The sequence below is a fragment of the Tamandua tetradactyla genome, chromosome 12 (genome assembly GCF_023851605.1).
Source record: "Tamandua tetradactyla isolate mTamTet1 chromosome 12, mTamTet1.pri, whole genome shotgun sequence".
Taxonomy (NCBI): Eukaryota; Metazoa; Chordata; class Mammalia; order Pilosa; family Myrmecophagidae; genus Tamandua; species Tamandua tetradactyla.
Window position 1 is genome coordinate 97,256,473 of NC_135338.1, and position 15,222 is coordinate 97,271,694.

Sequence of the window (15,222 nt, forward strand, 5' to 3'; positions counted from 1 at the left end):
ACTTAACTGACATTTATAGAATGTCTGTCCAACAGTAATTTCAAAGTGCACATTCTTTTTAAGGGCACATGGTACATTCACCAAAATGGACTATATATTCTGGGCCACAAAACAACCTCATCAGATTTAAAAGACTTGAAATCAGTATGTCCTCTGATGTAAGAGAATTAAACAAGAAAGTAATATAACAGAATTAAAGAAGTAATAATAGCAAGATATCCCCAAATATTTGTAAACCAAATAACATACTGCAATATAAACCGTAGGTCAAAGAGAAAATTAGAAAGGAAATTAGAGAATAATGAAAATGAAAACACAACATAAAATTTGTATAATCCAGGTAAAGTGGTATTTAGATAGAAATTTATAGCATTCAGTGGTTCTATTAGAAAACAAAGACCTGCAATCAGTCATCTCACTTCCACTTTAAGAGATTAGAAAAAGAAGAGTAACTTAAAATGAAAGTAATGGAAGGAAGGAAAAAATAAAGATTAAAGGGGAAATCAGTGAAAATAAAAACAAAAACAGTAGAGAAAATGAAATACTGGTTCTTTGAGATCAGCAAATTTAATAAACCTTAGCCAGACTGATCAGGAAAAGAGAAAAGAAACAAAGTACAGTTGCCAGGGATAAAGGGAAAGGGGATATCAGTACTGATCCTACAAACATTAAAGTTTGATAATAATATTATTATTTTGAACAGTTATGACAATAAATTTGATAACTGAAATGGATGAATTTCTTGAAAACTCATTCAAGAAGAAATAGACAATTTCTTGTAATTTCTAAGTAATCTATCTCTATTAAAGAAATTTGATTCATGTTTCAAAATTTTCCCTCTAAGAAAGCTCCAGTCCTAGGTATCTTCCCTGGTGAATTTCACAAACATTTAAGAAAGCAGTAATCCCAATTTTATGGAAACTCATCCAGAAAATCAAAGAATTGGGAACATATCCAAACTCATTTTATGAGGCCATCATTATCCTACTACCGAACACAAGGCATTGCAGGAAAACAAAACGAGTTTCCTTCATGAACACAGAAGCAAAACTATTAGCAAATTCAATCCAGCAATTTATAAAAAAAATAATATATCATAATTGAGATTTTTCCCAGGAATATAGGGTTGTATCAAAATTTGAAAACCAATAGCATTGACTGTATCAACAGACTAAAAGAGAAAAACCATATCATCATCTCAGTAGATGCAGAAAATCAGAATTAGGCAGACATTTGTGATTAAAATTTTAGCAAACCAGGAATAAAAGAGAACTTCCTTAAACCAATAAAGGGAATCTATAAAAATAACCCTAAAGGTAACATTATATTTAATGGTGAAAAACTTAATGCTTCTTCCCTTGTGCTTTTGCCATTACTATGCAACATCAAAACTATTTTTATTCACAAAAAGTATTGCATAAAAAACTCCAAAGACTAAAAATAAAAATAAACTATTAGATCTATTAAGTGTAGCAAGATGACAGGAGTACAAGGTCTGTATACAAAAATCTGTTGTATTTTTATTTACATAATAGCAGTGAACAATTGGAAATTGAAATTTAAAAATCAAGTACCATCACATTAGCACTAGCAAACATGAACTTTGTTAGGGATAAATCTAACATGCACAAAATTTGCATGATGAAAACTACAAAACAATAAGAGAAACTAAAGAAGACCCAAATAAATGGACAAATACAGTTCATGGATTGGAAGACTTAATATTGTTCAAAATATGAATTCTTCCCAGATGATCCATAGTAGCAGCACAATCCCATTAAAAATCCTAGGAGGTTTTTTTAAAAAAAATTGACAAGCTGATTCTGAAATTTACATAGGAAAGCAAAAGACCTCGAATAGTTAAAGCAAGTTTGAAATGAAAGAATGTTTGAGGGCTCACACTACCTGATTTCAAATCTTACTATAAAACTGCTGTATTTAAGACGGCATTGTCTGACAGAAATTAATGAAATAATACAGAAAGTTCAGTAATATACCTACACAAATAGGGTCTTTTGATTTTTGACCATGGTGTCATGGTAGTTCACTGGAGAAAGTCGTCTTTTCAATAAATGGTTTTAGAACAATTGGATATCAAAAATGAATCTATTAATTCCTTGTAACATATACAAAAAATTTACTCAAAGTAGACAAGATGTCTACTAAATGTAAAGCCCAGAACTATGAAACTTCTAGAAGAAAACGTAGGAGAAAATTCTCAGTGACCTTGTGTTAGGCAATGATTTTTAGATATAACCCAAAAAGTATAATCCAGTAAAGGAAAAAATTTTAAAACTCTGCTCTTAAAAGAATGAAAAGAGAAGCCACAGAGTAGAAGAAAATATTTGTTAGACACCTGATAAAGGACTGTTAGCCAGAATAGAATTCTGAAAACAAGCAACTGAATTTTAAAATGGGCAAAAGATTTGATCAGACACTTCACAAAGAAAGGAAGGAAGGAATGACAGATAGCAAGTACGTGAAGAGATGTTCAACATCATTTGTCATAGGTAAATGCAAATTAAAACCACAGTAAGACAACATTAAACACCTATTAGAATGTCTAAAATTTAAAAACTAACCATACAAAGTGTCATGGATGTGGAGGAATTTGAATGCTCATACACTACTGTAAGGATGTAAAAATGGTACAACCACTTTGACAATTCCTTAATAAGTTAACACACACTATCTTAATTCGCCAGAGCTTCTGTCACAAATACCACAGAGTGGGTTGGCTTAAACCACGCAGATTTATTGGCTCACTATTTTGAGTCTAGGAGAAGGACAAAATCTAGACACTGGCAAGGCTTACTTTCTCCCCAAAGACTAGCATTCTGGTGCTGACTACAGGGAGTTCTTGGCTTTCCAATCACATGGCAATGTCCTCTCCTTTCTTTTTTTGGTTCCCACTGATATCCTCCCTCTCCAGGTTGCCTTCTCTTTTTAAGACCTCAGTTATTCAGATTAAAACCCACCCTAATTCAGTTTGGCATGCTTTAACTAAAAATGACATCTTCAGAGGGTCCTACTAACAGTGGGTGCACAACCAGAGGGATGTGGACTAAAATTAAGAACATGTGTTTGTTGGGATATGTAGTTCACCCCCACATACACATCTACCGTTGTGATCCATCCATTCCACTACTAGGTATTTAAATACCTGAAAGAAATGAAAGCAGATCTCCATATACAGGGTAGTATACAAATGTTCATAGCAGCTTTATTTATAATAGCAAAAACTGTAAACAACCCAAACATCCATCAACAGACAACTGGCTGAACTGGTGAGTGGACAAACTGGTACATTGATACAATGGAATACTTCTCAACAATCAAATGAAATGAACTACTAACACATGCAATAACATATGTGAGTCTCAAAAGCATATGCTAAATGAACAATGCCAGGCTCAAAAGACTACCTGCTGAATGATACCATTTTGATATGACATTTTGGAAGAAGTAAAATCATAGGGACAGAAATCAGAAGAATAGTTGCTTGAAGATAAGGGGTTAGAATTGACTACAGAGGAGCACAGGAAACTTTTAGGGTGATGAAAATACCTTGACTATGGCATTGATTATGCAACCGTATAAATTTGCCAAAATCCACGGAACTGTGTGACTACAAGGTGTGAATTTCACTGTATGTAAATTTTACCTCAGTGAGCCTGACTTTAAAAACAAAATCATTTTTCCCTTCTTCAGGGTCTTACTATGGAGATATACTTCAATTCCTACATCAGTGGAAGAGTCGGGAAAGAAAGAGAAAGGAAAAAGCATCTCACTGTTGTGCTTAGAGGGTTTGCAGAAGATATTCAGTGCTGTGCAACTCTTCTATCAGCCCAAGATTCAGCAGTTTCTCAGGGCTCTGGGTGGGCATTTGATAATGATGAAGTGGCTTAATCTGGGTCTCTTCCTTCTTAACGAGATCTCTTGATTGTTTTTGTTAAACTGCCATAGGACACCTACGAACAGTCCTGATGTTGCTAAGGAGTGACATCTAGTGGATTAAGAATTTGTATTTACTGGATTATATTTAACCCAAATGGAATATGGTATTAAGAAATTTCAAATTTTACAAATTCACTTAAATCTGCATCTAGATTTTTGGGCTTTCTAAAATTGTAGCTATTAAAAGACCAAAAAAGTATGAATCCCATATCAAAGAAGATAGAGTTATTTTCCTTTCCTAGATGTCACAGATAAGGAGGGAGAAGAGCCAGAAGTTGGTATAACTCAAAGAGCAGCATTCCAGATCCGGCAGTTTCAGGTGAGAAACTTGAGAAGTGGCTGAACTTGCCTGAGGGTTCTTGTATAGGGGCCATTAGAGGGGCAGCTCCTGAGAATGGGCAGATTGTGAGCAAGTAGGACAGGAATCTTGTTTCTGGGTCATCACCCAGTAACCAGGCTTAGCTTTTAGAATGGAAGATAATGCATTTAAAAGGATTCTAGTGAAGTTGTCTGTTAAGCCATCCCAACCTGCAGAATTAATTCCCTCCAAGAGTCACTGATTGTATTGACATAAATAGATAGGTAGGAGCCCTTCAAGGTATGGAGTTTATATCTTTGTTTTTGAGTCCAGATTATAATTTGTCTTTGTCAAGTTTGCGTGAAGACTCAACAATGAAGCCTGTGAGTTTCTAATCAGTAGTTGCCAAAATATCAGCATCTTGTATCACAGAGGGTTTCTGTATTCAAATAATTTTAAAAGTCCTGCTTTGTGTCAGGGACTGTTCTGTATGCATGGGGTATACCAGGCAACAAAATAGATGAAAACCCTTACCCTCATGGAGCTTACATTGTGGTGGGGAATGACTCATAAATAAATAGTAAAATGAATAGTATTTCAGATGGTGGGAAGAGGAAGAGAGAAAGTAAAACAGGAAAGATACAGGGAATGCTAGAGTTTCTGAGGCCAATGGATGGGCTCCAGAGAGTTGTGAGCCACCAAATATTGGGGGTTCATTCCTAATGTATATTTGGAAGGGTTTGGAGGAAAAAGGGTCCATAGTTTTCAAGAGAATTCCCAGAGGTTTATTTTCAGATTTTATCCTCTCGAAATTTTGGCAACTTCAAATTCTTCCAATCTGGCTAGATGTCTCTTCCTGACAGGAATATGTCTACTAATGTTTCTGTATATACTTTCCTTTCTCAGAGGTCCTTGTTGAATTTACTTAGCAATCAAGAGGAAGACTTCAACAGCAAAGAAGCTCTCCTTCTAGTGACTGTTCTCTCCAACTTGTCCAGGCTACTGGAGCCCTCCTCTCCTCAGGTACTAGTACCATGCTTTCAGTCCTATTTAGCTTCCCCCAGAAAGGAAGGATTATTGCATCTTAAAAGTATATATATAGGGAGGGCCATGGTGGAGCAGGCAGCGTTCTTGCCTTCCATGCTGGAGACCCAGGTTCACTTCCTGGTGCCTGCCCATGCAAAAAATAAAGTATGTGTGTATATATATATATAAACATCCTCTTCAAGTCTAACTTATTTTAAATAATATATTTGTCCTCCTGAGGTAATAAAATCTGTATTACCTCATTATGTTTTCCAACATAATGTTTCTACCATGTCATACTTACATGCAGCCATAGAGAGCAAAAACAAAGTGCTTTTAGTTGTTTGACCACAGTCAAGGGTGAATAGTAAGCACTACAGGAAAAAATATTAAATTTTTCTTTAGTGCCTTCAACCTGTATGTTCTGTGTTCTGTTCTTCCCCACTCTTCGTGTCCTTCTTCCTTTTCTAAGATGAAAGAATATTAACTACGAAAGAAGGTAGCTGATACAATTCTACTGTTGGCTTTTCCAGCAGGGTTACCTAGTACTGAGTTTGGGGAGAATTCAGCAAAGAACGATAAAAAGTCAGGAAATGTGACTATAGTCCTAGAGCAGAAACAACTCTGCAAAGATAGGTTGTATGTGTATATGTGTAAGTATGTTCATATACCTAGAGTTGTACACCCACGTGAGTGTTTACATACAAGAAGAATAGAGAAGGGCCACATTTTGTGGGTCTTTTCTGTGCAGGAGTAATTTCCCCTTGTTCCTGGGAATCTAGGGCTATGTGCTCCTACCATAACTATTTCCTGAAATGGTAGAGCCCAGGATGGTTCAAGGCTCCTTTCTGTGAGTCCTTGCCTTGGAAAGAGGTAGTCCTGGGAAGGCTGTAGCCTGGGAGTATTACAGTGTTGGGTCCTGGAAGGCATACCTGATTTTCTTGCTGTCCTAGTTCCAGGTAGCCCAAAGAAAGTCCTCTTTGCTACTCACATCATCCCAGCTCCAAACAACCTTTTCCCACTTTGCTTTCAACTTCATTCTTTCATACTGCTACTTTTGTTACAAGGAGCAAGGACTGAGAAGAGACGCAAGCACAAGCGCAGCATAAGAGAATTGGCTACAGTAAAAGGCTGGGATAAAATAAATGGATTTGGAAAGATATATATATATGGAAAAAGTCATTTTAACCCTCCCCTCAAACTTCAAGTGGTCTCTTTTAAATTTTTTTAAATTTAATTTTGAACAGATAATAAAGTCATATGATTTAAAAGCAAGGAATTATAAAAATGCTTACTGTGAACCATCTTCCTCCTATCTGTGTCCTCTGTCTACTTAGTCTCCCCTCACCCCAAATACATAAATACTCTCTTTAGTTTCATATGTATCCTATGATTTATTTATTCCTGTACACACAGAAACAAGTGTAGATTTCGTTACTGACCACACTCCTCTTCACCCAAAAACTTGGTCTACATCCTGCTTATTTCATGTGCGACTATATCCTGGAGATCTTTTTATATCAGTTCACAGAGAGTTTTCAGTTAACCTTTTAATTTACCTCTTTTTCACAACAGAAGCTAATCTCCTTTAGTCATTTTGTACTTTATTACAACTGTATTTCAGTGTCTTTGTAGCTGAAAACCTATTCCAAAGAACTACTAAAGCAGAAAGTTGAATGTGGAGCTGGAGACCCAGACCCCTGCTATGCCAAGACCTTAAGCCTCTAACTACCTAAGAAAATTTTGCCTGGCTTTTGCCTCTTTTCTTTTTTATTTCCTCTCTTTTTTGGCTGTCAAAAGCCAGTTCTCTTATCTTTATAGCCAGAATCTTATTCTCTCATGCCTCTTTAGCTTTATATCCTTAAACATGTATCAAATATGGAGAGTACGGGACATGGAAAGGAAAACAGGAGCTTTAGGCCGAGGCCATGGTGGTAGGGGCAAAGGATGCTTAGGTGGTAAGGACCTAAACCCCAGGACCTTTGACCCTTAATGAAGACAGAAGGATTGAGAATTAAATTATGCTCTGAGAATAGTATCAGTAAGTCAGTAATTATAATTTTAGACTTATTTTTGATGCTATTCATAGTAGATTATTATTTTAGATCCATGAAAGTATTTTCACTAGCTAATTTGCTTAGACTTGGAAAGGTATAGGGCTCTTCTATTCTGATAGCACCTAAATCTGTCTTGGCGTGTTTCTTTAATATATGAATGATATTTTAGTTTGTGCAGATGTTATCGTGGACATCTAAGATTTGCAAGGAAAACAGCCGGGGTAAGTTTCTTGCCATATTTCCTTTTAAGCTTTATATAAAATCATCAGTACAAAATACATTTAGAAAGAAAAGATAGTCCCTATATTCACCAGACTAGCCAAAATGAGTAAGATACACAATACCAATACCAAGTGTTGACAAGCATGTAGAGCCATTAGGAACTATATTTCTCGATCTGGGTAATAGTTACACAGTGAGTGAGTGACTAGTAATTACACATGGATAAAAAATATCACTGTGAGAGAGTTGCCTTGATTGTAGTTTGTACAGCATAGGATATTTTGCCTGGAACATGGCAAGCTACATATTCTGGTTAGGCACCTCCACCTGAAGGATCTACTGGGTTATAACCTACCTTTTAATTTCTTTCCTCTTTTCTCTTAGAGGATGCTTCATTTTGCAAAGGCTTGTTGAACTTGCTCTTCAGCCTGCATGTTTTGTATAAGAGTCCTGTCACCCTGCTACGTGACTTGTCCCAGGATATCCATGGGCAGCTTGGAGATATAGACCAGGTATTATAGTGATCCTTCAGTACAACACACTGTGTGGGATGGAGGTGACGGGAACAGCCTTACTGCCATTAGGTCTCAACTCTCTTCCCCTCCCCAGGATGTGGAGGTGGAGAAAACAAACCACTTTGCTATGGTGACTTTGAGAACAGCGGCCCCCACTGTCTGTGTAAGTGTTGGTCGTAGAGCCATGGGAAGTAACCTTGTCATCCCTTTCATTTTATTCCACATGAAGAGTAAATTGTAGTGTCTTGTGTCCTGAAAGCCTGTAACCCACCTGTATGTGGCCATGATTACTTAACTGTATTACCTCAGTGGCTTTGTACAATGAGCCAAGCCAGGCATTCTTTTCTTTCACAGTTGCTTGTTCTGAGTCAGGCTGAGAGGGTCTTAGAAGAAGTAGACTGGCTAATCACCAAGCTTAAGGGACAAGTGAGCCAAGAAATCATAACAGGTAAGATGAGTTCAGCTGTGGTTCTAGGAAATGTGAATAAAAACAAAGACAACCAAAATACAAATAGGACTGCTATGTCAAAGTGCAGCCCCTGAGCTAAATTCTGATGTGATAAAAGAAATAGAAGAAAAAAAGGGTGGGCAATGGTGGTTCAGTGGCAGAGTTTTCACCTGCTATGCTGGAGACCCAGGTTTGCTTCCCGGTGCCTGCCCATGTTAAAAAAAAAAAAAAAAAGTAGAAGGTAGCGTGACTTGACAGCATGATATTGATCACTCTACTTGATGAATTATGTGTTCATTTTCCCTACATACTTCCTAGTTAATAGTGTTTAGTTGGTTTCTAGTCTCCTCTGCTCTTAGACAGTAAGGCTGGTTGGGTTTGAATGTACCAATTTTTGTTTCCCTTCAGAACAGGCCTCTTCTCAGGCAACCCCACCAAATTATCCCACTGAGAAAGCCCTCATTATGCAACTGGGAACTCTGCTTACATTTTTCCATGAGCTGGTACAAACAGCCTTGCCATCAGGGAGTTGTGTGGACACCTTGCTAAAGGACCTGTGCAAAATGTACACCATTCTTACAGCACTTGTCAAATATGTGAGTATCTTAGGAATTATCGGGTTTACCGCCACCTTTCTACTGCAGCCAGCCAGGAGACCAGGCCAGGACAGCAGCCCTCTGATTTGGAATACCCCTGAACAGAGCTCTTGCCTTTATCTTTATGAGGCATGGTATGACTTTGGTTTGGTCAGTAGGTGGCAGGCCTCTCCACAGGCCAGGGAAGAAACAGTTGATGACATGATTCTTAATCTGCTTTTAGAAGCCCTTCTTTCTTTCTTTATGAGCACGTGGCATTTAAGGGTCACTGCCTCTTTCAAATTCCTCTACAGCTTAATCTAAACTATAGTAGTAAAATAAAATATTTCATATTACACACAAAAAATGAGACCATTTCCAACTAGGCTGGTACTAAAGAGATATTTATTCCTTCTTTCATTTCTTTTACAAATAGATGGCTCAGGCACTAAGGTAGGGTTGAAGATTATTAAAAAAACAGAAGCAAGGCATACACTCTCTCCTTTTTGAGCTTAAGTTATACTTCTTGGTATCTGTTAATAAGAAACTTCTTTTGCACATAAAATATTTTGATCCTCAACAGACATTTAGAATGTGATGAAAACTAGGTCTGATTCTATCAATGATCCATCTTAAATACTTAGAAAGGGATGAACAACCCAAGGAAAATGTAGACAACCCCACAGTGTATACAAACAGCAGTGGCCATGTTTCTCCAATAGTGTGCAGCTCTGGCTACATGGTGTGGTTACAACTTCTGCTTCTGTTGTGAAAATACTGAGAACCTCTTCTTTTTATTGGGACTCTTTTTTTAAAGGAAAAATAGCAGTCATTGGTTTTCTAGATGCAAGATTATCACCCTGAAGGATTTTTAAAGCAGGAAGCTGAGCAAGTCAGAAACAAAAACCCTTCATTACCTTATTGTCTAGAGAGCTTTAGAGCTAGCTTTGAAGAAGGGGGAAAGGAAGCCTTGTGTCCTGGATTCTCCATGAATATAGTAGTTTGTTTGCTTTTCCCTCTGCATTCACAATGATGAGTCACATATTATAAGCTCACTAAAAGAGTCAACTGTAGTTTTATAGGACTTTTATAGGATAGTATGCTGAGTCTAAGAATTGTTTGTCTATTAGTATCTCCACGTGTGTCGGAGCGCTGAAGGAATTCCAAAAAATATGGAGAAGCTGGTGAGTCGAGAGTGCCTTTCCTAGGAATGGGGGGAAAGTTTTATTTCTACAATTACATTGGCTTTCTTTTTCCTTTGCTGCAGGTGAAGCTGTCTGGTTCTCATCTGACACCCCTATGTTATTCTTTCATTTCTTATGTACAGGTAAGTGATCCAGTCAGTATCAAAACAGATGTTAAAATAAGGGACTTCCTATGTTCTCAGGGCACCACTTGATCACATGAGCTGTATGTATCAAGTTTCTTTCATACTTACAATCAGAGAGCAAGCCAAAGCTTGAAGGCTTTGCAGCAGGGAAATCTTTGTCCATTCAAAGGAAGCTGTTTTATTTAATTTGGAGAAAGAAAGCATGCTTGCATTTGAAGCTGGGAAGGAACAAGCATGGTTGGAGCTCAGTGACTTTTTTTTTTTTCTGGGTGATTCCGAATTTATGCCATTAGGCATCTTTTGGGAGTGTGAGTAGAGTAGCAGCAAGCACATAAAAAAAAAGGTTGAGATTAAATGGCAAAGCATATTGTGATAGTAGCAGCACTTTTAAAGAGTTAAAGGGAATGTGGGTTTTCTGTCACTTGCCCACAGCTTTTTTCTTCCCTCTAAATTAATAGAGATCATCTTTCAGGGTTTGAAGAAATTTTGAAATTTCAAATACCATCAGATTTTTGCAATATTTGAGTACCCTTTACTGTTTGCTCAACTGGGGTTTCTTAACTTGGCACTATTGACTTTTTGGGCTAGATAATTCTTTGTTGTGTGGGCCTGTTTTGTTCATTATAGGATTTTTAGCAGCATCCTTGTGGCTTTTACCTGTTAGATGCCAATAGCAGCCCCTGTTGTGACAACCAAAAACGTCTCCAGACATGGCCAAGTGTCCCTGAAAGGCAACATCAGTTAAGAACCACTAGCTTAAATACATGAAGTGATGGGAAGCCTTCCATCTCCCAAAGCCTCTTACGGCAATACTATTGCAGGGCTGCTGGTTTTTGAAGGGTCAAAGAGAATAGGACTGCTAAGTCTCAATCCTGTCCAAGATTCCAGAACCAATTATTAAAGCAGTATTTGTGATCACCTTGATGCTTCCCTTGAGAGGTTTTCTGCCTCTGCATAACTTAAAAGGTACAGCATCTTCCTGTTGGTAAACTTGCCTTATTATGAGCACTAAGAGTGCCTCCCCTTGAGAATAAGTGACTGACTTGTCCGTTATCTGGTTTTAGGCAGTTCTCAGTAGTGTTCTGATAGTTCAGAATCTGTCACCTTGCCTTTGTACCAGTTTTGGGATCTGGGTGAGGAATGCATCATCCGTTTTTGTGTCTGGCCAGGAATAGTCTATAGTCTGTTCCCGTCAAGCTTTCACTTCTGGTCTTCTCCTTTTATCTCACCCAAATCTTCCTAGACATGCTTTCTCAACCCTCAAGCTGGTGAATTCTCCTGTGGGTAAATTTCCATGTGGATGCCATTCTGTGGAACAAATCTGTTGTCTGTATAGGATGTATTCCTCCATCCCTAAATTTGAATTTTGAGTTACCCATATCTGAGTCTTAGTGATGTCTTTTAGGGCCACATTTCACAAAGTTTCCTTGATAGTTGTGAGATGGTCATCAAAAAAGGGATTCTGTTAAAAAAGTATTTGCAAAGTCTCCTTTGGGGAATGGTGAGAAAGGGGGAAAATTCAACTTCCCCACGTTGAATTCTTGATATTCTCACAAGCAGTGCGGACAACCAAAGCTATAGGCTGAGCCCCCAATCTTGGGGTTTGTTCATATGAAACTTAACCCCACAAAGGATAGATCAAGCCTACTTAAAATTAGGCCTTAGAGTCACCCCTAGGAGAATCTCTTTTGTTGCTCAGATGTGGCCTCTCTCTCCAGCCAACACAAGCAAACTCACCACCTTCCCCCTGTCTACGTGAGACATGACCCCCAGGGGTGTGGACCTTCCTGGCAACATGGGACAGAAATCCTAGAGTGAGCTGGGACTCAGCATCAAGGGATTGACAAAAGCTTCTTGACCAAAAGGGGGAAGAGAGAAATGAGACAAAATAAAGTGTCAATGGCTGAGAGATTCCAAATAGAGTCAAGAGGTTATCTTGAAGGTTATTCTTATGCATTAAGTAGATATCACCTTGTTAGTCAAGATGTAATGGAGAGGCTGGAGGGAACTGCCTGAAAATGTAGAGCTGTGTTCCAGTAGCCATGTTTCTTGAGGACGATTGTATAATGATATAGCTTTCACAATGGGACTGTGTGATTGTGAAAACCTTGTGTCTGATGTTCCTTTTATCTACCTTGTCAACAGACCAGTAGAACGCATGGAATAAAAATAAGTAATTGGGGGAGCAAATGTTAAAATAAATTTAGATTGAAATGCTAATGATCAATGAAAGGGAGGGATAAGGGGTATGGTATGTATGAATTTTTTTCTGTTTCTGAATAGATACAAATGTTCCAAGAAATGATCATGATGATGAATATGCAACTATGTGATGATATTGTGAATTACTGATTATATATTTAGAAGAGAATGATCAGAAGTTACGAATGTTTGCGTTTGATGTTTTTTGGTATTTTTTTAATTAAACATTAATTTTTTTAAAAAAAGGGATTCTGTGACAAACAGTCATACCATATTCCTTACCTTAAAGATTCATGGTGCCTATTAGCATATTAAAGGTGCTGAGAAATCCACCAATAATTATTACATTCAACAGTAACCTGTTCAGGGATTTCTGTTTTTTAATAACAAATATTTGGTAGAATAGTTTTCCATAGAATACATCTTGGGAAACACTGCTCTAAATTTTATACCCTTGTTATAATCTGAAAGTCACTTTGTCTGTTAATTTTATCATGATCAGCAAATCCTTACCTTGTGCCTGGTGTGCTAAGCTCTTTTAATGCATCATCTCATTCATCCTCACCATGACACTTCACTATCAGTGGTTCTCGCCACATAAATGATGAGAAAAGATTAGAGAGGCAAATTAAAACGTTCAAAAATAGACTGCTTGTAGGAGGCAGAACTGTGGTTTTGGAACCAGGTTTTAGGCTTCATGGGCAGCATAGCGTGATACAGCTACTCAGCTCTGCTCTATAACACAGGAACAACCACAGACAATATAAAAATGAATGAACATGGCTGTGTCTCTGGAAAACTTTTTATTCTCAAAAACAGGCAATGGACCAGATTTGACCCGTAGACTGTAGTTTGTGAACTACTGCTCTGGAATCACATTTGATACTGTCTTGCAAACTGTTTGGGAGGGTTTTGAGTTTCTGACCCCATTCTCAAACATTTTCTTCTGTCAATCACAAGGTACCTCCTAGAATATTTTTTCTACAATATTCCTACTCTTCACAGAAAGTAGTTTCATAGGCCTTTTTCTCCTTTCGCATCTACATTTGACTTAAAGCTTTACAGACAAGTCAGCTGATCTATGGACAAACTGGTTTTTCTCTGTCTCTGTGGCATGTAATTGGTGAAGACACTGGGTGAGTGCCCATTGTTCCATCATCTCCAACTCTTAACCAGTAATCAGGATTGCATTTGCCCACATCCTTGTAAGAGTTACTTACTCTCCCACAGCCTTATATTTCAATTGGAAGAATCACTGAAAATACCACCATTGCTCCAAAACCCTTGGCTCCTGCCTAGAACAGCATACCTTTAAAAGATCTTTCTCTTCTAGTTTTAGTCCTACCTGAATCAGCAAAAATGGGCAGTGAGTGGGGTTAATTTAAGAAGTTTCAACAGGGTCCCATCTTGGATACAATCTCTAGGAAAATGACTCATTTCCCACTTTGTTATATGATCTTTCTACAGCTTATTCCCTGTTTTCTCTCATAACAGGGCTTCATTCTTTACCCTGCCTTCCAGGGCAAAAAGATTTCATACCAGCCCCTCTGGAATTCCTACTGTTACTTTCCAGAACATGCCACATGGAACTAACTTGCTTCTCACATGGTTTGTCATATAGCTTCTGCTTTTAGGTGTCATTTTTTTATTTGCTTACTTGTCCAACGGAGCATTGTATGTGTTCCCTTCTTAGAATAGACATCCCCCTTCACGGAAAAGCTTCCTACTTTTTGTGTACCTCAAGCTTGGATAGTTTTTCTCATTCAGTCTCTCCTAACTCAGGCCTTGAGCCTCTACTTTCTTAGATTCCTTTCTTCATGAGTTCTTCCTTTGACTCCAGGAGCTTTTTATTCACCATTAATGAGTAACATAGAGGAGTATTCTGAAGATCCTTTTAAACTCTTCTCAAATGTTGATCTGATGATTGCCTCAAGTAGAAGACTGCAGACCCCTAAATAGTCTCTCTTAATGAACTCTTTTAGCCATATGCCTGGTAGGGAAATACTTGTTCCTGCTACCACCTTTACATTCCCCATTTTAACCATCCCTTTATACCTCAACAGACCCTTGGCTGACCAGATACAATTATGGTAGACCTAAGAACAGATTATAAATCTCCCAATTACCAAAAGAAAAATTTAAGAAGTTATAAATCATTAAAAGTTTTCCCATCTTCCAGCACCTGCATAGATAATCCTGTTCACCCAGACTTGTTGACCTTAGCGTCTCCATACTCTGTTCTAATTACCTTCTAGGAAAATTAGAGCATTCTAGCACTACAGGAAAATTGTTATGGATGAGAAAATTTGTTTCTATGCCTGTAGAATAAGAAGAGTAAGAGCCTGAAATCTGCAGGGGAGAAGAAAAAGGAGAAACCTGCTACCGATGCCACAGTCATGGTAAGCTGCAGGCACTGGTCATTAAAATACAGCTGCCTTGTCAAGTTTATGCTAAGTGAAAAGAGCCAGACTCAAAGGACTACATGTTATTTGTGGTAATGTCCAGACTAGGCATACATAGAGAGACAAAAAGTAGGTTAGTGACTACCCTAGGGCTTAGGGTAATGGGAAGGCTAGGCTTAGGGAGTGGCTG

General features: G+C 37.9%; 1 protein-coding gene across 1 annotated transcript in view; it reads left to right on the plus strand.

Annotated features, from left to right (window-relative positions):
* FANCI (FA complementation group I) overlaps positions 1-15,222 on the plus strand; it is a 155,311-nt gene that overhangs the window by 135,741 nt on the left and 4,348 nt on the right. The window contains exons 25-35 of the mRNA XM_077124169.1: positions 3,712-3,878; positions 4,200-4,276; positions 5,162-5,278; positions 7,508-7,559; positions 7,945-8,072; positions 8,170-8,238; positions 8,430-8,523; positions 8,932-9,119; positions 10,229-10,282; positions 10,366-10,425; positions 14,955-15,029. Of these exons, the coding sequence (XP_076980284.1) occupies positions 3,712-3,878; positions 4,200-4,276; positions 5,162-5,278; positions 7,508-7,559; positions 7,945-8,072; positions 8,170-8,238; positions 8,430-8,523; positions 8,932-9,119; positions 10,229-10,282; positions 10,366-10,425; positions 14,955-15,029 (1,081 nt within the window). The remainder of the gene's footprint in view (positions 1-3,711; positions 3,879-4,199; positions 4,277-5,161; positions 5,279-7,507; positions 7,560-7,944; positions 8,073-8,169; positions 8,239-8,429; positions 8,524-8,931; positions 9,120-10,228; positions 10,283-10,365; positions 10,426-14,954; positions 15,030-15,222) is intronic.